Source organism: Cinclus cinclus, chromosome 1, assembly GCF_963662255.1.
Source record: "Cinclus cinclus chromosome 1, bCinCin1.1, whole genome shotgun sequence".
Classification (NCBI taxonomy): Eukaryota; Metazoa; Chordata; class Aves; order Passeriformes; family Cinclidae; genus Cinclus; species Cinclus cinclus.
This window is the reverse complement of record NC_085046.1, coordinates 111,520,374-111,543,405: the sequence shown is the minus strand read 5'-3', so window position 1 is coordinate 111,543,405 and position 23,032 is coordinate 111,520,374. Positions and strand designations below refer to the sequence as shown.

Genomic DNA, 23,032 nt, shown 5'->3' with positions numbered 1-23,032 from the left:
TTTAATATTTAAAAGTCTTTGTGCCAGCGAAGCAGTACTGCAGAAGAATACTGTTCCATTCTATTATCTTTTTGCATGAATTGTGGCCTATTATTGTTGCCCTCTGCTGAAATGTAGCTGATTAAGCTCATAAAAGCTGGGTTTTAAATTTTCACATTCAGTTAAAGCTGAACTGAATTGTTCACTCCCCTGAGAGATACTGTTTCAGATCTTCTATAGGGGCAAATAGCACAGCAGTAAGTATTTTCAGTTTCCATATGAGGATTTTAAAGCGTAATTAGAACAAATATTTGTTAGGGTTTTTTTTCCCCACCTTTCTTACCTATTTATATTAATGAAATTTGCTATTCCAATTTAATCACAGGGTCCCCATGAGATGATGAGGAGATGTATCTTTCAATGAGCACCAAGGACTCTTAAGAGTAGTAAGATCAAGAGATTCCAGGTTTCTCCAATCCTTAAAAATTTAAATAGAAGAAATCAGATGCTTGGAAACTCTATGTGTAGCACACTTGCTTCCATCCTATTTCATGATAAACTACACTGCAAATCAGACTCAAAGTTCTAAAAGGATAATGGGAAAGATGATTAATACACAATTAAGATTCAGGTAATATATCTGGTCCTCTACAAGAAAGAATAACAGAGTAGGTGTTAGTTGTTCGGACAGAGATCCTTACTGAGACCATTCCCTTGGAGCACTCAAGATTGAAGAGAAACATGTGAAACAAGTGGGCACCAGTGCCTGCTTGGCATTTGGCCAACTCAGGCAGTAAATAAGATACTCCCACATTTTCACTTATGACTGGGTCTATTTTCTTGCAGTCTGTAGATATCATATAACTTTGCAGGTTACAATAATTTTCCAATTTAAAAAGAACTTTTTATTATTTTAATTTATGCAAGCCATTTGTTTGAATTTCCCCAAACTGTTTAGACTCTGTAACCTTCTCTATCAATTGCTCGCATTACAAAACTGCTGACTCACATTCATTTACAAGTAATTAAAATAGAATAGCTTGAGAAGAATGTAAATTCATTACATAGTTCTTAATCTCATGCATAGAGATGAAGACAAGCAACAATGCAGTTTGTGCCACTGGGATGTTAAGTGATTCCAAACAGGAAGCCAGAGCATTAAAATTTGGAAGAAAACATGAGTCCATGCTGTGATAATCTTATGTTAATGAATGAGTACATAATACTTGAAATTACTAGTTGGCTAGTCTTACTTTCTGTCCTTGCTAGGCTTTTGTTTACTCAATGGGATAGGTAAGTTGTGGTGAAATTGTGAATTTTGTTGTCCAAGAGTATATGTGCATTGAAAGAATCAGAGAAGATTTGAAAAAAGCATGCAACAGCCTCCACAAAATACATCATACATTGGTGAATGCATTAAAATATGTGCAAAATTGCCTATAGAATGAATATAGCAATTCTTGGTGCTGGTTTTACAAGCTGCAGTAGATTTTAGAGCTCACACTAAAAATCCATATAAACTAAGGTATGCAAAATGATCAGTTAATATGTTCTGGAAAATATGGGAGTATAGGAAGTATTTATTTCACATCTACTTCTTGACCTACGAGTGATGGCACCATTCTGTGTTTTGAACTGATCACATTTTACCAGCTGAATGGTTCAAAGGATAAAAGATTGGAATTACATCCCTAATTTCTAGCATTTTCATGTCCTAGTTGGATTTTTCTCAAGCCTAGACACACTGGTTTGAAAACACACTCATCCTGAAGGAACTCAGCATCAATTTCCTTGAAGGAAGGAAGGGAAAACTCCAGAATATATGAACAGCTACATAGAGGAGAGGCTTGATTCAACACTGAATAATGCATAAGCACAAGCATGACCTCTTCTTTTGAGTCTGTTCCTATAGACACCTGCAGGCTGAGTCATCCTCACTATGGTTCCTAGATGAGAACAAAAGTGAGAACCAAGATGATATGTTTCAGCTTACATAATCAAAGTTATAAAATCTCTCCTGGGAGCAAAAAATTACAATTAAAGAGATCCAATATTTCTAACATTTATAGACAATGAGGACACTGTAGACATTATTCAGGAAGTCCTCAATCAGCTGCCTGAAGAAAGTTACACCAGACACAGGACTAGATGGATCTTTATTCTGGTACAGTACAACAGTTCTCATGGATCATCTTAATCCATATGAAAATTAAAATATTTCATATTAATCCTATATAGAAGTAGAGGCAGAGAGGCCTGAGACAGTCTTGAAGTTGCATCTGGAAAGCAGAACTCTAAAAGCTTTCCTTTTGAATTCTACTTACTGCCTTTGCATTAGCCAGCTGTATAAAATAAGCAGAGAGCTTCCAAGTTTTAGTGAGTTTCAATAAATGCAGGTATTTGATAAATAATTTTGAGGAAAAATATGGCTAGTATAAGTCAGGAATGAACCTCCAAAAACAGAAGCAGACTAATACAAATTGTTCCTAAGAGAGGTGTTGAACTTTTGAAAGAAAATATTTGTATATTGAGAGTTATTATTAATTTAGGACACATAAAAGCGCAATCAAAGCACAAATGGCCATCTGAAATGTGATCACAAACCTGCATGTTATCAAAACTTTGCCTTCTCACTCAAGGGGATACCATGATACATTGAACACTACAAGCACAGCAGTAATGGATGGATATCAGAAAGAAATACCAGATTTGTGCCTAGTACATGGAAGCATAGTGGGGGCCTAGAGGACAAAAGCACAAAACCCTTCTCTTCAAACATCTGTGATGTTCCAATAATAGGATTGCAATGAATTTTAATCAAAGTAAAATTTTATTTTTTAAATAGTGTGCTTTATTTTTTACTTGACAGATTAATGGTCTCACTTAATCCTGCAATATTTAACAGCCATTCCTAAAGCTGGATGCTACCTTAATGACAATATTCCTATCGTGTCTCTTTAAAGAAGATACATGTGTGACAAACACAGTTTATAACAGCGAATCTCCATAAATAAAATACCAACAGCAACACACATACTATTAGAGACACTGAAAACAAATTAAATCCAGTGCCTGAAGAAACTATTATGGTCTCATCTGAAAGTAAGAAACATATGTCTCTGTACTGAAGATGGATTAGAAGGACTGTGAACAATAAAAATTGAAAAGATAAGAAAAAAACCTGACCCAGAAGGAGACACCAGAATCATTGCTTCAGTTAATGAAATGCAACTGGATAATTGTGGCTTATATCATAATAGCAGCTGCTCACTGGAGTATGATTACTGCAGTATCAATCACACGAAGAGTAAAAAAAAGCTGGTGTTACTTATTACTACAGACTAAGGAAGCCATGCCATTTTTTTCAGCAGAAACCTTAAACTGTTAAATTAAACTATTAAAATTTGATCTATATGTCTCTCCTGGTTTAAAATACCAGATTTCATTACCTCGTGATTTTTCAAGGCAATTTAATAATATAGATAAGTCCAACTTCAATTTTACTTTTCACTTATCATTTCATTACAACTTAACATTTAAGAGTACTTTCAGAATTTTTCACAGAATGACAAAGGAGCAGGGGAAAAACTTTAATAGTATCCACAGTTTAGCTTATCCTACTATTTCCAAATTCAAGTTGCAAGCACTGATATGAATGTGTTCATTCTACGATAGTACAGAAGAACAGCAACGTATGGCTGAGAAGCAAATCAATCAATTAAAGCTGTTTAGCAAACCCATTTGTACAGTCCTGCCATGATGAGTCTCTCAATGCCTCATAAGCCAAACAATTAGCAAATTCACCTCTACTTAGCATTGGAAGGTTTCCTTATATTGAACCAGACTCCTCCCAGTTGCAGTTCAATCCCATTGCTTCTCATGTCATCCATCGCAGAACCAAAGAAGAAACTTCTTGCCCTTTGTGTAGTTTCTCTTAAGTTGAAACATTATTCTTTCCTTCAGGTAAAGCCAGTTCCATTTCACCTTGTATTTTCTTGCAAGTTCATGCTGTTGTCTAAGAAGCCAGAACCTGTTTTGGTAGCCTACTTTTGCATATGGGCACTGAATGACATACATTCTTCCTGAATTACCAGGAGAACTGACTAGCACATTACAAGAGCCCTCATCCCCTCAGCCTTCCTCCAAGAGTCTTGCAGTCACCTTTTATCTGCTTAGAATGACACTGAAATCAGTCATGCCTGCCTGAATGAGCAGTCCCAACTAATTGTCATTTGACTAGATGGTTTTGGCAATATCCCTCAGATTTAAGCTCCTGGTAGACAGAAGACTTCCTACAATATTAGGTCCAGACACTAGACCAAAGTTTTTTTCACACACAGGAGTGAGTCACTCATGACCTACCAATACATCTTTTCCTCATGGGAAGAATGTTCCTTAATCTCACATCTTTTCCAGACTGCCAGGCTTCCATTTCATTTTTAACTGACTCTGTCATTAGGCTTGAAGTTTCAGCTCCTTTGGACAGCATTTTAATACATCGCTGCCTGAGAAGGTATCATTTCCCTATGAAGAAAATCTGTGAGTTGAAATGTATTTTTAGCTAGGTTTTCCTCATTCCCAGTAGGTGCTATTGTAGATCTTCCTGGCTTGTTACCAATCACCTTCTCCACACCCACATTCCAGATTTCGCTCTCACTGTCAGCTTTCCTTTGCAATTTCTCTACCTACTTCTTAAGAGATTTCACCAGCACATACGTTACAGCTGAGGCATTTTCCTCCCTCCCTCCTCAGCCTTCTTTGGGAAGGGAACTACAAACCATAACTCCTATAAATTCACTTTAAGATTTGGATTTAGACATCTATAGTTTTGGTTCCCACCTAAAGTTTCCACTGAACTGTTAGCAACTACTGGAAGAAGAATAAGTCACAACACAAACTACAGAGGTTTGCTCTGTATATGATTACTCTCCTTGTATTTCTTCCCCCTGAAAGTCCTACCCACAGCTTTTGAGCAGCTTCTTTGCTGAGTAAAATGGCTCCTTTCCTTTTAGGTCTCTCTTTCCAACCTGGTCTTTTCATTCTGACTGGACTGAAATAGAATAAAGCAGTTTGTTGAAGACTGCAACTAAACCTATTTTGTTCATCTGCCCTCAGTCCATAGGCAGTCTATGGACCTTGCTCATGAAGAGTTCACAGTTTGCCAAGTTTGCATTGTTTCAGGGTTCCTCAGTTTTGCACAGTTAATGACATTTGCAGTTCACAGTCCAGCATTTAATGTGACAAAATGGGCAGTAAAACAACAGAAAAAATGAGGAATTTTATGCCATCACATCATATACAATTATATGTAACATGACACAATTAACTGTCTTGACAGAACCTAATAGAAATGTAGGCAGTGATTTTTAAAATACATTTAATACTTAAACCACAGCATACCAGTCTAAATGAATTCCTGCTGTCAAAATTCATTAAATTGGCCAGTTGCCAGTAGCCTAGACAAATACTAGAGGCAAAAAAGCTAAAGAGGTTTTCTGAAGTATTTACAGGTATTATATCTTCCACCACTCCATAATCAGCCCATTCATTTACTTTAGTTTGACTGGATTAAAAACAAAATTATAGAAACACATTGTCTTTGTTGTATTGTGTCACATCTCACTTTTTCTGTCTAAAAGAACTACACAGCTCTATTCTCTTGACGTTCTCAGGAGTAGCAGCAATATTTATGAGACAATTTGGCTGACAGCACGAGATAAACTGCTTCTAAGCTAAAAAATCACTTGCTATTACATTACTTAGACAATTTGCTTGACATAATATGAAATAGCTGTTGAGAATTAGGTTCACATGATAATAAACTTGGTATTAACAAAATCGGTAAATTTTACATTAAAAAAGGAAACAAAATTTCATATGTCACTTGGTATAAACCCCTGAGTTTTTCAGTACCTATTCCTGCTGGAAGCTCCCCATTCATCTGTATAACTAATCATTTTAAATTTCACTTGAAACACTATAAAATTACTTTGTAGCACTTGTATATTTAAAAGTCATGTCCTCATATTTTATAAAATACACCCTGCCCCTCCTCCTCATACAGAACAGGCCTCATTCTACTCTGTATTCAGATTAATCACTCTCTCTAGCACTGTATTCAGTTATAACCTGAGCTGACTTTTAATGAGAAATTCTTTTGCCATAAAGCTTCCAGATTGCCATAAATAGCAAAGATTGGACTCTCTTTAACCTTCTTTCTCTTAACAAGATGCTGAGCCATTAGCTTAAAACGTCTTGAATTTCATTCCCTTCTAAGGAATAGAGTTCTCTCTATTGATCTCCAATTTCACCTCATAACTAAGAACTCATTATAAAATAGTATGCAAAAATCTCTGTAAATATGGGTTTTTCTCAAGTATCTTCTGGTATGTCTGAAAAGAAATGCTCAAATAATGCTCAATATGGTCAAATACAAGCTATGTGTCAGTGCGTCCATGGATGAAAGGTAGGCCAAATGGTGGAAGATGTCAAGGGAGAAAAAAAGAGTAGGGTAAATGCTTTTGCACAAATGAATTAATTTTCAAGCTCAGACTTTCCCCCCCCCCTTCTTTGGCAAGTGTGCTAAACAGCCGTTTACTTCTAACAATATTGTTAAACTGACAGTAGTAATAGATGGCACATTTTTCTTGTTTTGGATATAATCTTGCAACCCTTAAATAGGAAGAAGTATAATAGTTAAGATCAACGGGATTTTCTCCAACATCTCATAAACTTTCAATTTATTGGCATTAAGAATGGCTAACTGGGGCACTGAGGATGTTACAAGCAACTTTATAGGTGACTTTTTCTTTAGTGTGCAGTTTGGACAGATTTCAGAACAGTAACTCCTTGTCTAATTGCATTTCAGCAATAAAGGAGATTGTATAGTCAAAAGTATAGATTTTTGCTCTATCAGTATTTCTTGTAGTTCAAACATGATTTAGAGAGGGTCCATAGAAAGGCCACAAAGACAAGCAAAGGACTGGGAAGCCTGCCATATAAGAACAGGCTAAAAGAACTGGGATTGTTCAGCCTTGAAAACAGAGGGGTTAGGGGAGGACTTATTGCCATGTTCCAGTATTTAAAAGGTGACTACAAAGAAGATGGAGATTCCCTTTTTACAAGGAGTCACAGGGAAAACACAGCGATAATGAGTACAAGATACTCCCGTGGAGATTCTGATTAAACACAAGAGGAAAATTTTTGACAATGGGAACGACCAATCATCGGAATAATCTTCCCAGGGAAGCGGTGGATTCCAAATATTTGGATACTTTTAAGATTCACCTAAATGGGGATCTTGGCATCTTGTCTAGACTGTGCATTTGCCTGGAAAGACTGGATCAGATGGTCCTTGAGCTCCCCTTCCAACCTGATATTCAAGGAGCCTATCATGCTGTAAGCTAATAAATACAAATAATAGTATTCCACATTTCTAAGATACCAAGATGTGTACATTTCTCTAACTTTCAACATCAAAGGAAGAATCATCCTTATGACACTTAAATTACCAGAATCAATTTAAAAAATACTCATTTTTTTTTCTCAATGTCTTCTCTCATTACTTCAGTGAAGTTCTAGCTCTCTATTATGGACATTATCTTTCCTGAAAGAAAAAGGCATGCACACACTTGCTGAGAAAATTATGCCAGCATTACAGTTAAAAGGAAAATCAGGAAACAAATTCTTCAACAAAGGTATAATGATGAAGACAATGGCATAAGTAGAACATAAAAGCTATAATTTACAAGTGAAATGCATATGTCAAGCAGTAACAAAAACCAGATGCTGCATAATAAGTAAAATTGTATGTGGTTACATTATTATATGCTGCCACAATGAGAGAATTAACTGCATAAACTTGACGCTATTATAAAACACTTAAAATAGCAATATATATATATATATGAATGGTGTGTTATTTTAAGAAATGAGAACTGAACAAAGCAACTAAATATCTGAACAGTATCATGCGTATTCATAAAGCATAGACTGCTGTGAGAGCATCAGCTCAAAACGCAAGAAGAAGAGACTCCCAAAGATGTATGAAGGCAGAAATTCCATCAAATGCAGAATTACTCTTTCATTATGACTACTAGCAGTAATTAGGTGGATGTTAACATACACATTACAATTGCCAAAATATTTAGTTTTGAGCCGGTCACAACTGAATAAAAGCCAGTAATGAAATGAAGCCATATGAAGAGAGCTTTTTACTCTGAAACCATATGCTCTGGTTATTCTGTGCCACACAAAAACTAATAACTTTTACTTTACTGTTGTTTTTTTCATCTAGAAACTTACTGTACTTAACAAATGGATTTAGAACAGAAGCTCAATCTCTTGTAGGTTTTAAGTAATTTCATGAGGATGTATTTGGAATGCATATATCTAAAAGGCTTCTCACTAATTTATACCTAATACCCTCTCTGGTTTCTAAGATGATCTGACTTTATTCAAAGATTGTGTCACACTTATTAATGGTGACAATCATCTGTTTACAACTGGCCTATTGGGTAAATTCTGATCAAAAAGAGCATTCAAGACCTTTCCTTTCTTGTCACTGAATGCCAACAATTTTCTTTTCAAAATAGTCAACCAAACCTTTTCTTCTCCTCTCTGTTATCAATGGTATATGCCAAAACTATTTGCCCTCTTACAGCTGGCCAGCTGAGTAGATCTCATCCTATCATGTTTCTGGTTCTACGTAGAAAAGGGATACTTCCCAAGCCCACTCTTAGTTAAAAAAATTCTACTGTTACTAATTTATAACTCTGTTTTGGGACACTAAAGAGTTATCATTTAGGCATGACACTTTGACAATTCATTTTCTTTCCAGTGGACTAGTAGGGTATGCATTTTTCAGCAAATCTGTTTATCTAATGTGTTTTGATTATAAGAGTATTCATATGTGAAAATGTAAAAGAAGTTATTTAGCACTGGTAACACTGTATGGGTAGACTCCCTTGTGCTCAACAGGAAATACTAATAAAATACATGAAGTAACAGGTGTAAATACATAGACAAATACAAAGAGCTAGTAAGAAGCTGATGAAAGACTGATAAAAAGATTGGCACTGTTGAAAATAATCCCTTTATTAATACAAACTTTTAAAATCTTTTAAATTTTGGGATATCAGATGCCAACATGAAAAAAAAAACAAACTAAAAAAAACCCCACCAACCAACCAAAAAAAAAAAAAAAAACAACCACAAAAAAACAAAGCCAAACCAAACCAAACCAAAAAAACCCCAAAACAAACAAAACCTAAAAAAAAAAACAAAAACAAAAACAAAAAACCAAAAAAAAAAAAAAACAAACAAAAAAACAAACAAAAAATTTCTTTTAATCTGAAAGGCCAACATTTCTGGAGCTAAAGGATTGTCCATTCAAATTTAAAGGGAAAAAAACACATGCCTCAGAGCTGTAGCTTGACAACATAAACCAAGCATGGCCAATGAAGCTACACAGCCCAAGAATGAGGTAAGTTGGTTTCTTAATTATGTGCTGATGACCTGGTCAAGATGAAAACTGCCTCCTAAGTCTCCCCACTGTAAAGACCAAGTGGTATTATAACCAAGAGTAAGCAGGAAGTTTCCATGAGTCTGTTTCTACTGTTTTTTTGGTTTTTTTTTAAAATACAATCATAAAACAAATGTGATTTGATTTGATTTGGTTTTGGTTTGATCTATGAACTTACAAAGGTAAAGGGAAGCAGGTCTTGGATCAGAAGACTAAATAGAGGTCAGATAGCTATAATTGCTATAAACTACGTTTGGCATATAATCTATCCAGCTATGTAAATGGAAAATTAATTTACTGGTAGTACCATCTGCAGACGTTCTAGAGTTCTAGCTCCTATTTGAACAACAGGGACTACTCTTTTTTTTTTTTTTTAATTCAAATTGCATGCTCTGTTTTCCTGACTGCTGCTTATTATATTTTTGAGATGAAAATGCTGCTTATGGTTACTGTTTGGTACATAAATGAACTAATAGCCATACTGCTGCAGCAAGAGTAGTTAGCTTAATTAAGGTGCAGACATACATTTCTAAATAGTCTGGAGAGGTATACTGACTATCTCGTTAAGCACATAACTTTAAAAATAATCTGTTTAAAACAGCTTGTCAACAGCCTCTTAGGATTTGGCTTGCTATAATATTTTAAAATATAGTTTTTGTTTATACAGGAATAAAAAGATCCATTTATGTTACTCTGGAGTAAAAGGAAATAATTCTGATATCAAACATGCATACACTGTGATTTATCAATTATTTAAAGAGTAACTGGAAAAGAATGTTAGCTCCACAACTCTATAGGGGCTATGTCAGCCTAAGGACATACTTCTTCTTGTGAAACATTCTATTTATGATGTAAAAAAAGGAAACCCTTTAAAATTAACATTGTTACAGTTACAAAATGAGGAAAAACATTTAAATGGAATTCACATGCTATTTAAATACAAGCTTGAGAAGCCACTTGTGGGATTTTTTGCCTGGCATAGAACACAATAATTGGTAAAAATAATATATTCACTCCCTGTAACATCTTCATCACATAAAAAAATATGTGCAGGTGAAAGCCCCAAACACTGACATAGTCAATGGTCACTTGTATTTAATTTAATAAATACAAAACAAAGACCCTTCAAATTTTTTGTTTCATATTTTATTTGATACATAGATTATTTGTTTAATATTTGCAGCTGCATTTCCATGACTCCTCTTGTAATAAAAAGCTTCATGGCTTTCTTTGCAGATATCTGGAGTATCTCAGGAAAATTCCTGTTAACATTTCAGAACACTTCATAGAAGTGACCAATAACATTAATCCATTAAATGGGATCTGAATGTCAGGTCTTTTTGTCTCTTTGGCAGAACCCTTCTTTGTGAATAGTCCTTATTAAAATGATATCCACAATTCTGTGGACATTTAGCAATAAAATGCACCATACTAAAGGTTTTGAGGATTCAACTTTAAATTATTTTTTTATCTTTTAGAGAAAGTTTATGTTATTCAACTGTTTTGTTTCCACAATGTTTTGATTACCTCCCTCCTCCTCCATGAATGGGAACCCTCAGTTTATCTTTTTCATTATGCATATATGAGAAGAGAAACATGTTTTCCTTTGCTGAACAAAATAGTAAAGCAGAGCAATGGACTCTAGGCATTCTTCTAAATCTACTCAGCTGCTGTAAATTGTTATTTCAGTGAAAAAATATTAAACAAATATATATTTAGAAATACCCAGTAAAACTGTATCTTCCCTTTACAAAAATAATGCTAAAAAAAGGCTCTAATTTTCCCCAGTTACTTCTGCACCTGGGAAAGGAAAACAGCATCCACAATGAATGGGAAAGCAAAGACAAAAAGAAAAGCAACAAATATTTTTATTTACACTCTTTATTACACAATGAATCAGTCCATTGCTCATGCAGACCAAAAGATTTTGCATCAGTCTGACTTCCCTAAAGCTATTTTTTCACACAAATTATGCCACAAGTTAAGAAGTCTCAGCACTCCAGAATGGTGCAGAATACTTCCTATGAGGTGAGAGAATCTCAGGAAGCATGGAATGTAATTACTTCTCACAACCTGAGAGACATTCTCCTTGGTTTTTAAGATTTCTGGGAATTATAAAAGAAGACAGAAGGGAGAGGGGTAAAGAAGGCTTATCTGAGTGTAATATTCATAAATACAGAAAATCCCCAGCTACCAAGTTAAAAACATCTACATGAGACTATTTTTGCTGATCTTTCTCTTTCATGGAAAACTTGGCTGCAGAAATTTATGTGGACTTGCCTTGTCCTGCTTGTAACCCACGCTATGTACCCAGCCTTTCAGCTGTGCTAAAACAATTTTGTGGGACTGCACTGTTTATAAAATCAGAGAACTAAGTTGGGTTAAAAGATCTGCATTAAAAAAAATCTACACTGTAGTATAGGGAGTGAAGTGACCAGTTTGGTCATGGCAGGTAACACCAGAGTACCCACCCAGGATATGGGAGATACAGCACTCGGGCTGCAGGAGATAAGTACTCATCTGCACTGAAGTAATACTCCTGCTGGATGAAACCCACCAGAGAGTATGGATGAGCCCCCTGTCTCCTGTCAAGAGCATTGGCAAGAATTTTACGTGGGGCTCTATGGCCAGCACAGAGAAGAGCCTCTGGAAGGAGAAGCAGAGCCTCAGCCCTTTGGCCAGCAATGAGGCACATGGCATCAGCCTTGCAGGCTGAGTAGCACAGAGAGCTCCTGTCTCTCATGTCAGGGTGACTCTACCAACCCATAGGCTATTATGCTAAAGTATCCTCTTGCCATTTCCTATCAGAAGTGAGAGAGGTAAGTATTTAATTCAAGGAGATGGAATTACCCTCTAGAGATATCTGCAGTCTTTATATAGTTAATGAGATAGAAGTAACTGACTACGTTAGGAGAATAAGTTCACTTCCTTCAAGTCTTAAAGACGTTTTTAACTATCCCTTTATTATATTGGGAGACTGGATGGAGAGGATCTTTCTTTTTAGGGAAAAACAGCTACCATTTCTGTCACATTACTTACTTCAGCTAAAGTAGAAAGTAGGTATAAAAAGAGAAGTTCTTTGGCAATCAGATACCAGAGAAGAAGAACTGTTGAAACTCCTTTAACAATGTTAAATCAACTGAATTATGTGAGAAGCCAGCATGTTGACACACCAGAGGAAGTTTTTCATCCTTTTTATTACTTTACAAAATTGCTTTAGGAAATAAACATAGTGAAAACAATATTTTCTCCTAGGCAGGTAACACATTTTTCCCTGGAGTAAACTTGTGTGTTTGTTCAACAACAGACTTATAAACATTTTAGGAGTTTGAGCATATACTATTTTACTCTTTTTTTTTTTTAAATTAAGATTTGTCATCTATATAAACAGGAAACTAATGAAACATGCAAATATATCACATCTACATCGATCTGTTCTGCATATTTAAATCTACCTCTGAACAATGTGATCTATTATTTGAATGGTCAGGGTATAATGGGAACAGTGGGCTAAAAGAACACTTTTTAGTGTTTGTGTGATTTCAGAGCATCACAGTGGAAGAGAATATCTATCAGTAATTAGAAACATAAATAAGGTTTGCCTTCTGACTTTGAAGAAGTAGCCTTATGAATAAAATTGGAATTATCATGTTGATAAGCTAAACTGTGTATCTGCATTGATCTTACATCACCTTTCTGCTAATACATCTAAAAGTAAGTGTAAGGATTAACACAAAACAAATTACCCCCCAGTTGCATTTTATGTTGCATTTTATGACACTGAACCATTAAGTAGTCACAGGTGAGATGGACAGGCATTCTTTAACTGCCTGGTTGCCTCCTTTCCAGCAGTATTTTATTATTTCTTCATTCTGTGTGTCTAAAAATGACTGCCTTTCCTGTCACAGAACGTCTCATATAAAAGTAGAATTTAGGATCCTGTTATATACCCTTTAGCACATAAAGTTCTCTCTTGACAAACTACCTAAACATAACTGGTAATTGGCTCATAAAAAAAGCAAAATCGGGGAATAAGAATTACATGATTACATGCATCAAATATAAAAATGTATATTAATTTTAACATTGGTCAAATATATGTGATTAATAGCTTCTGAGACATTATTCCATAGAGTAAAGGACTGTAGGCTTTATTTCAGAAAGAGATGGAGCAACAAAAAGTTGTTTCATACAATTTTTATAGACTTAGGCAAAAGCTGCATCAAGTGATTTCATAAATGCAGTAAAAAAAATTCCTTTGATTCACTGTACTACAGTTCCTGATTGGTATCATTAGGCAAATGCCTTTTTATCACCCACAAAATTGTTTAAAAATTGTAAACAATGGAAAAAAGAGAAAAGTGGAAATGTTCATGCACCCATTCTAAACTGTTAAAAAAGCTAGTAATTCTCAAAGGAAATTAATAGTTTTACAGTGCAGTAAGTCAGAGTACCATGCACTGAGAAATGAGAATGAAACAATCTGCTTCATTCTCAGTTTTTCAAGCCTGACTTCATGACCTCAATGACAGCCTGAAACAACTTTTGAATGTAATCACCTCATTCTCTGAAATAAACAAACTGGTGAGAAAAACCAACAAAACACCTTGCAATCATGTTGGTGCCCACAGATGTGATCAACACAGCCATAATTTCAGACATTTCAGACTTTCCTCACAGGTGTTTGCCCCTTGTCTACCCCACTTAACTTTAGGAGACAAAGAACTTGTCACAGAGTTTCATGAAACCTTTTGTTAGCAGAGAAATGGCAAGTCCCAAATATTTGGGGCTCATTTCCTCTGCAGCTTAGTGATCATTTGCTGTTTTGCTTATTTGCTCTAAGCTCTAAAACCTGCCCTGGAATGGCTGGAATCCCTCTCTTCTACCCCACACCTCTGCTTCTTCCTCTAACTCCATTTTGTTCCACAGGCAAATATAAGCTGTGCTCTACTTGAATGCACTTGCTCTCAGTGGCACTTTATGAAGCAAGACAACCAAATGGAGAAAGTGCTTTCAACACATTAGGCTACTAATACTGTATACCCTGAGGTGTTTTATAGCTTTTTGAGTGCATTTAGATTTGTTTCATTATTTTTATCCTTTAATTCTCTGGTTGTGGAAGAAAGGCAAAATTTCTGATATAGCCCCTTTTAAAAATATCTTTTAAAAGTGAGTAAGAGAAAATGGATGTCAAGACAAGATAACATTGCTAAAATATGAATAATTATATTTGTGTTTGTTGTGGGTTATTAAGATAGCAAAGGGAAGGAATACAAAAAGAAAGGTTATTATTGCCTAGCCTCCCACTTCCCAGTTGCTATTTTATCAACAGCAGTTTGTGATTCAACAGCACTTTTAACACATTCTCACTGAAAATAAACCAATTGTGGAATATTGAACATTTTACTGCACAACAAAAACTAGGTTACAGTAGCTGGAAGTCTCCAGCTGCTACTGAAAGGGCAGCTTGGCATTTTGGCATGAAAGGGTAACATAATGAGTCCATTCTTCCTCCATGTGCTACCCTTCTTCAAAATCCCAAATGGCTTACCTGTATTCCCAGTTAGACTCCTATTTCCTTTATTCTTGTCATCGGTTTTTGCCACTTAAAATCAATCAAGAGGTGTTGTTTGGTTTTGGTTTTTTTCCTCTAAATGACAGGTTTCTTGTTACCTTTCACCAGGGTGGAATGTTGAGAGCAAGCGTGATGCTCCTTCAAAATGTCTTGTAACTAAACAGATCATAGTTTTTATTATTATCTGTTAACTTAAGCCTTCACTAATTACAGAATGAGGAAAGAGAAAGAGTCTCAGAACTTCATATAAAGCTGTAGAGAATAAAGAACATATTGAATATTGATGTTTTGCTTTAATTTAAACACTAGCATAAGGCTAAAATTTTATCTGACTCCATACAAAAGTGGATGAATCAAAGTGTAGGGATTCTTTATTTGGTGACAGCATCACATATAAAACTCAAAAAATATTCTCTCTGCAAGAATGTTGCTTTTTTTTTTTTTTAAGATTTACATTGAACAAGTACACTTAAAAAAGGAGAGCTTTTGATTGTGTGGTCTCTAGGGACATTGCTTTAAATGGCCTTTAATTCTCCTGAAAACTTCAGCACATGAATTAGTGATGTATTGGCAATTGGGTTCTTTATAGAGCACATGATTCTCAATTATTTTTTTAGATTCTTTCACAGTGTAGTTTCTTTAAAGCTTCATGACCAGTTGGATACTGTCATCCTAAAATACTTTAACAAAACAGATGTTAAAGACTAGAAATCAATATCAATTTCCACTGAAATTAATACCATTTAAAAGTTTATGGAAAGGCAAATAGTTCATAGCTGAATTGAACAACTGAATTGAAAACTCCTACTTGGAGCATTACCAAGAAGAGAAGCAGCAGATTGTTCCCTTTTTAAATGGCTTTGGCCAGCCATCCAAATTGGCAACAAAAAGACCTTATCAGTTCATAGAGGTATTAGAGACCTTATCAGTTCATAGAAGAATTAGAGTTCACAAGCCCAGGTTCAATTTAGCATATTTAGATTTCATCACATGAACCTCAGTATCGGGACTGCTTTGACAACACTTCAGGTTTAGCATAACCCTTCTGGTTTTTGAGGCTTTTGATAAAACTGGTGAATTTTTAACGCAGATGCAATTCAAGTGACTCAAGTTGGAGAGGAATCCATCTTCAGAAATGAATGATCCTTATAGATTCATCACCTCATCAATTACAGCGTGCTATTAAGTCACTTCCAACAGTGCATTTATATAGTACGCATTTTGGTTGCATCCCAGTCTACAAGCCCATTCAAGTTGTGCAACTTTAATGTATTTAATCTCATATGACAGCACACTTCCTGGGACCTAAAGAAGTTAAAATTAGCAGTATCATTCTCATTATCCTTAAAACACTGGAAGACACTTCTTCTAGCCTCCTGAAGATGAAGGAAAAGAGTGCATATCAGAGGTTTTTCTGCTAAAGAAAATCTGAAATTAACTAAACTGCGTCAGCCAGCACATGGATTTTTTTTTTTAATCTCTCCTTAATAGTCAGAATATAATGTTCTATATGTCCACATAAAAAAGTTTAACGGTCTTTTTGCATAATAATATGAGCTCTAGCTCATACTGTACAATGATCACTAGTCTAAACACTGCAGGAAAAATGTTTGTTTGCAGACAACATCTTCCAGAGTCCATTCAGTTAGCAACATTGCCTTTTAAAAATGGTGACCATGTCAAGGCATTTTGATTTTGCTTCTGCTTCTGTACTTCTGTTATCTCCTTGGTAGATACTGGCTATACTGCTGATTGTGCAATTCAGTCACATCATGTTTACTTGAGATATGGACCTGTTAGATCATGAGAGAAGAGTTTTTGACAGTATGCTTATAAAAGACTAATTGATTATAGGTTCAACAAGGTATTTTGGAGCCCATATTAAAATCTATTAGATACATGTGGGAACATAGTACTTGCTACTCACATTTTTGGGGTTTGACTCACCAGAAATTTTTTTCAGCCAATTTGTGTGTGAAAAGTAAAATAATTCAGATTTTCTGACTGAGACGAGTATGCTGCTTCTTTTTGTCAAAAATATCCAGGCATTTCTTTGGGAGATTTATTAAGAGAAACTCACTTTGGTCTCTCAAAGACACCAGTGACAGGATATCAGGATATATATCTATCTCCTTAGGTATCAAGTATGAACTCACCACCCTAGGGTCCTTTACCAGTCAAAGGAAAGACAGACGGGTCCTGAGGGAATTGATTCCATTATAAAGTGGATGTCAACAGTAAGATTCATGCTAGATTTTCTGCTTTAACACACCTAAAGTTAGGCAAGAGAAATCCCACCAAAATCTACTGAGCCCAAATTTGATGTAAAGGTAAAGGAAATGCTTTCATAAACAATCTAGCTGGTTTAGTCCTTTTTTCAGATTCTTTTGGTTTCCTTCTTTTTCAAAAGGTAGATAGATATGACAAACATCATGTATGTAAATATTTATATGAGCTGCATGGTATTTAAATGAAACAAATTATTCTATGTAACCTCTAGACAGGAATGAGAACTTAATTGGAACTAAAAATCAGTCAATTTATCCAAATAATTAAATAAATTCCTTAACTCTGTTTATTTGGCACTGGATGACACAGTAAGGGAGAATAGCTATGAGAAAACACCTCTCTCAGACAGGAAAAATGCTAACATCAACAGTATGTGCATGTCAATAACAATCTTGTAAAAAAAGAAAATACAGGGACTTCTAAACACATCTAATAATTCTTCTGTGCAACAGTTTGGGTTTTCTCCCCCTGCCCCCCCCCACCCCGGCCTTTGTGCTCCCAAGGTTTCTTATATTCACTTATCACATTTGCTGTCAAATAACAAATACTTTCTGGCAACGGACAATTTAAAAGAAAAGTATATTACAGGAAGGAGAGTGTCATCGTTTTCCATAAATTCATAAAAGCTGTGAACAAACAGGACAATTCTGAAAATAGACTCATGGATAATTATCATAAGCCCTAACTCTCACAGCTACTTTACACTATGTCTTTGGGATACAGTACAAAGACTGCCATAAAAGCTGCATAAATTAGGCTATTTACCTATTATAAAATATTAGATAAATTATTTTTGTATTTTATGGAAACTTAGTGTAAAATTTTAAACTGAACTCAGATTAAAATTCGTGTAATAACATTGCATTGCCAAAATTCAAGTTATGCTAAGTAACAATAACTATAGTCTCATCAGAGCTGAAGTATTTCAAAATACCTATAAAATTTAGATGCCTCTGTCTATTGTTACAATCAAATAAATCCACTGATTTAAGTAGCAAGAACCATTAGTAGACTAAGTAAAGATGGCAAGAGAAAAAACCCAGAAGCCTCAACTTTCAGGATGCCTAGTGAGACAAGAAAGGTTCTACATAGCAACAGCATTTTAAGGATGAATAAATAGCCATAAAGTTCTCTGGTACCACATGGAAGCTTGCAGATGGCAGATGAATTCATGTCTGTCATGTTTTTATAATACAATGACTTTTACATATTGCTGCCAGATGGAACACATTTTTGCATCTTGATTATAAATCTCCAAAAATTACAACTTCCTTTCAATGTGTTCCCTATATTTGAAACAAAAGCAAATTCAGAGACAGATTTGGGAAGCTAAAGCAGATTTAAGGAAATATAAATTAAATCCTCAAGGGCTTCCTTGTTATAACTCAATTCAAAATAATGGATTTCTCCATGTGTTCTCTGTTTTTGAGGAAAACCAGGGAAAGTATCATACGGATTTCTATACAGGGAGAACTACATGTTCATTTTTAAATGTAAATACATCCCAGGAAGGTCCAGAAGACCTCTCAATAGAACTCAGTAGTTGGAAAAACTTTTACATAACTTCTATTCCTGCTTCAATAAAAAGTGTCATCTATCCCACAAGCTCAGATCATAAGTGTGCAGTGCATGAAGAATAAATGCATTTAATCATTGCTGATAATGAACATCTGTATCTACACCAGAGAAGCACCTTGCCTTTCCCATTGTGATAAACACCTAGACAGACCTAAAATCTAATTCAGGTCTGGTTATACCAGTTTCTGTAGAGATGTACTGTGAAGAAAGTACAGTATTTTTGTATTTTATATGTGTTCCTGCATCATACCTGCCTTCCGCCTGTGTACCTGGTTTTTGCTTCTAATCCTAATTGGTATTGCTAAGAAGAGAATAACTCTGATAGTGATGAAGTGAACTATATGACTGTAGGGAAGAATATTTTCCCATTCAATGGTTTCTCACGGAGTCTGATTTGACGACAAACTTGAGTTGACTTCTGTCAGCCAGCCTCAAGCATTGTTTATACACAGATATAATTCTGTGTGTGAACCCATTAGGCTTTTATGACAGTTATAATCAAGTATGATTGGGAAACCTTCTGGCTTACTTGGATCTATACTTACATTGTGCTTTGTGAGGTTGGAAATGTTACTTGCTATTGCTTGTAGCCAGTCAATACAGTCTTCAGCAGAGAGACACTGAATTATTCCACTGCAAACCCCATCCACAGCAATTACTTGGAATGCGTTTTGCCTGTAGACATATCATAACAGATCAGGTCAGAAGAAAATTTTATCTTTTCTAGCATATCATCTTAACAATACTTGTAGAAATGCTTTTCTTTCAACTACAATGAAGGTCAGCCAGAGAACACTGATAAAATGCTGGTTTTCCTGTTTTATAAACACCTGACATTAAAACAATCATGCTAAAAGGCCAACTGAGACAATATTAAACTTCCATAAGGTTATAAAAAAATTCCATAGACCAGTTCCACAGAACTTTGGCCATTAGGCTGTACAGAACCTCAGAAGCTGAACAAGTGAGAGAGCCGATGCATATATAAGACTTAATACTTTAATACAGCAGGCTACAGAGAAGGAAAGTGCATTGGAAACCACAGGCAATAATTTCGGAAATTCAGTGAGCACCAGGATATTTTTCTCAACACCTTTGTTTTATTTTTATAATGCACTGTCTAAACACAGATGGATTACTGTCTGGAGGCGCCTTGTTGGCTGCTCAAGCTTATAGAATTTTGTCTCTCTTCTAAACCACTGATTGAAAACTTGGAGAAGTTAAAATTAATCAGGTAGCATTAATGATTTTTCCAGTGGCATTTCTGAATATAGGATAATTACCAAGATACACTCCTACCTCTGCCTCTAATCCCATCTCCAATCTGGGCACTTATACAAAAATCTATCAGGCATTATAGACTGATTTTCCACTTCCAGGCACTGAGCAATTATAGAACAAGAGACGCTAAAGCAGTAACACACCTAATTTCTTCAGTAAAGAGCCTAAAAGCTCTTGACAGGTCTCTGCCTTCAAAACCGTAAAACCTCAATAACAGTCCATATCCCAGAGTAGGAGATTACTTAACATACAGAAAATACCAAGTTCCACTGCTGACATTCTGCTACAAACCCAACTGTTACTGATAAGCTAATGGTTTAAGATTAAGTATATAATTCAGATTCTTTGAGAATGGCTCAAGCAATGTGCCTGTTATCTTCAGGGTAAAACTAAATGTCATTAATGACAGTTTCTGACATCTGAAGATATATGTCAGATTTGAAAAGCTGTTTGTTTGGGGTTTCTTACCTCTTAAAATTTTATTCTAGTTGTATGGAATGTAAGGCTAATATCTGTCTTCACTCCATCCATGCTGCTGAAACAGACTGTTTCTTCAGTGAGGAGAAGAATAAAAATGAACTAGAGCCATGCCTTTGCTTTGAGTGTTCTAGCATGAGAACCAGCTTTTGCAGGATAATGAGGCTTATATTAACATGATCTTGCAGGGTTCTGTGGTTTATTTAAATCCAGCAATTTAGTTATCTTTCCCAGGGTAGTGATTTTGCTTTAAATTTACAAAAATACCAACCAAGACAGACTTCTTTCAGAGATGCATTTTCACAATAATTCTGGTAAAGTTTTAAGGAAGATTTATTAAAAGAATCTTAAGGTAATGTATCTAGCATTTATTTGCTATCTTTATTTTAGCTGGTTATAAATATAAACAGCAAACTTTCCCATAATAAATTTCTAAATCCTTACATGAAGACTGCAGCATGGGCTCAAAATTGTTTATTATTTATTTTAAGGAAAAAAAAAACAACAAAACACTAATTTCAGAACTTGCCTTGTTTCTTCACAGTCTATAATAAATCAAAGCAGGGATCCAAGAGATGTATTTACGTGTAACATTAACACAAGTACAAAAACCCCAATATGTTCCAGATTCAATCTTCATGCACAAATTTTCCTTGCATTACAAACACAGTGGATCTGGTGCATTTGGGGCAGCAGATTGTTCCTATTTTTTCTAGGAATTTGATCTGTGCAGGTACAAAATCATTCATTCATAATGTTATTACCCAAGTATCAATATCAAATTACCCGAATATCAATAGTATGATACATAGTTACCTAAAAAATTACTTTTGATTGTGTCTTGGTAGTAGATAGCCTTAGATTATTGTAATTGTATTTTCTTGAATAAGTCTACCTGCCCAAGCCCATAATACCATGCAAACCTGAAAACATAATGTATTAAATAGATGTTTTGTACTAAATAGAACAAGTAGTAGATTAATCACTTTATAATACACAAAAAACCCCACAAGAAAACAACAACAACAACAAAAAAAGCGATTAGATAAACACTTATTCAACTACACATTTCAGGTTCTGGGCCTTCTGGAACACAAAAACTATATTTGAAATTAATAAGCTTTGCAAGATTAACCTGAATGCCTACTAGAATTATATATTAATATCCTGCAGAATTTATGTGTCTCAACCATTTCACTGGGAAAGCTAGAACATGACTATGCGGTTTACTCTTGGACCTGAGAACAATATATTTCCATATCAAACTCTGAAATATAAAAAGTTATTAGGCTTTACATAGTGAAAACCGCCTCATAAATACTAACAATGAAAAATGTCGTGAATTAGCTTTCATTTTATGTTGCTGCCTTATATTATATTTAATATCCTTTATTTTATGTTGATGTTTCTAGCATTCTCTTATAAAAAGTATCTACCTTTCTCTCATAATAAATTCTGAGAGGGAGTACCATTTTAAAATGTTTACAGTAATTTAAAATAGTCTTATAAATTTTCTTGCTAGAAACATAAATTGTTGGCGCTATGTTTTAAGATAAAAACCACTTCCTCTCTCATACACATCCTGCATTTTTGTATTTTTTTAAAGACTTACTTCTTCATGTTTGATAGAAGTGCACAAGGAAAAAATTATTAGAGTAGTTTTTCAAGGTTTAAGTTCAGGTATTTTGTTTCATATTAATATACTTTCAGTTTCTGGAAATTCAAATCTCAGGAATATCATTACTACCTAAGACACTTCCTTTGTTATGTACAAGTTGTATAATATGAACTTTAAGCTCGTTTTTTATTGAAGCAGAAGACTGAATTTTAAAATCCAAGATCTATTAACAGCTGCTTATGTGCTAATTTTCCATGTAAGTAGCTCTATTCAATTCAATACCTTATCTGAATTATACAGTAGAATAGATCTCAGATTTGACTGTTATGATTTTGGGTGCTTTATGCTTCATTGTTAAATATGGAACAGAAGGCTTTCACAGAATTTAGTAAAACACCTCCTGCCTCTCTGGTGACTTTATTCTGTTCTGATTCAGTTCAGCCAAGAAGCCTTTGTAGCTGTTGGTTTACACCATGGTTCCCTGGAAAAGCCATTGTTCCTCAACAGACTGAGATTCATGCTGCCAAGTAGATATGATCCTGCAAATACCAGTCAAAAGCTGCAGGCTGGCTTTAGCTCCACAGTGATCTACAAAAAGGACTGCCTAACGTGCATTAATTTCAGCTCTGTGAATAGGACAAATAGCTGGCAGATCTAGGCAGTGTAATTCTGATAAACAACAGCCCTGAGAACCAACTGGGGCAGTAGACAG

At 35.0% G+C, this 23,032-nt stretch overlaps 1 protein-coding gene across 1 annotated transcript in view; it reads right to left on the bottom strand.

The window, feature by feature from the left end:
* The window catches only part of SNTG1 (syntrophin gamma 1), a 168,264-nt gene that overhangs the window by 69,562 nt on the left and 75,670 nt on the right, over positions 1–23,032 (bottom strand). Inside the window, exon 11 of the mRNA XM_062513798.1 lies at positions 19,490–19,619. Within this exon, the coding sequence (XP_062369782.1) occupies positions 19,490–19,619 (130 nt within the window). The remainder of the gene's footprint in view (positions 1–19,489; positions 19,620–23,032) is intronic.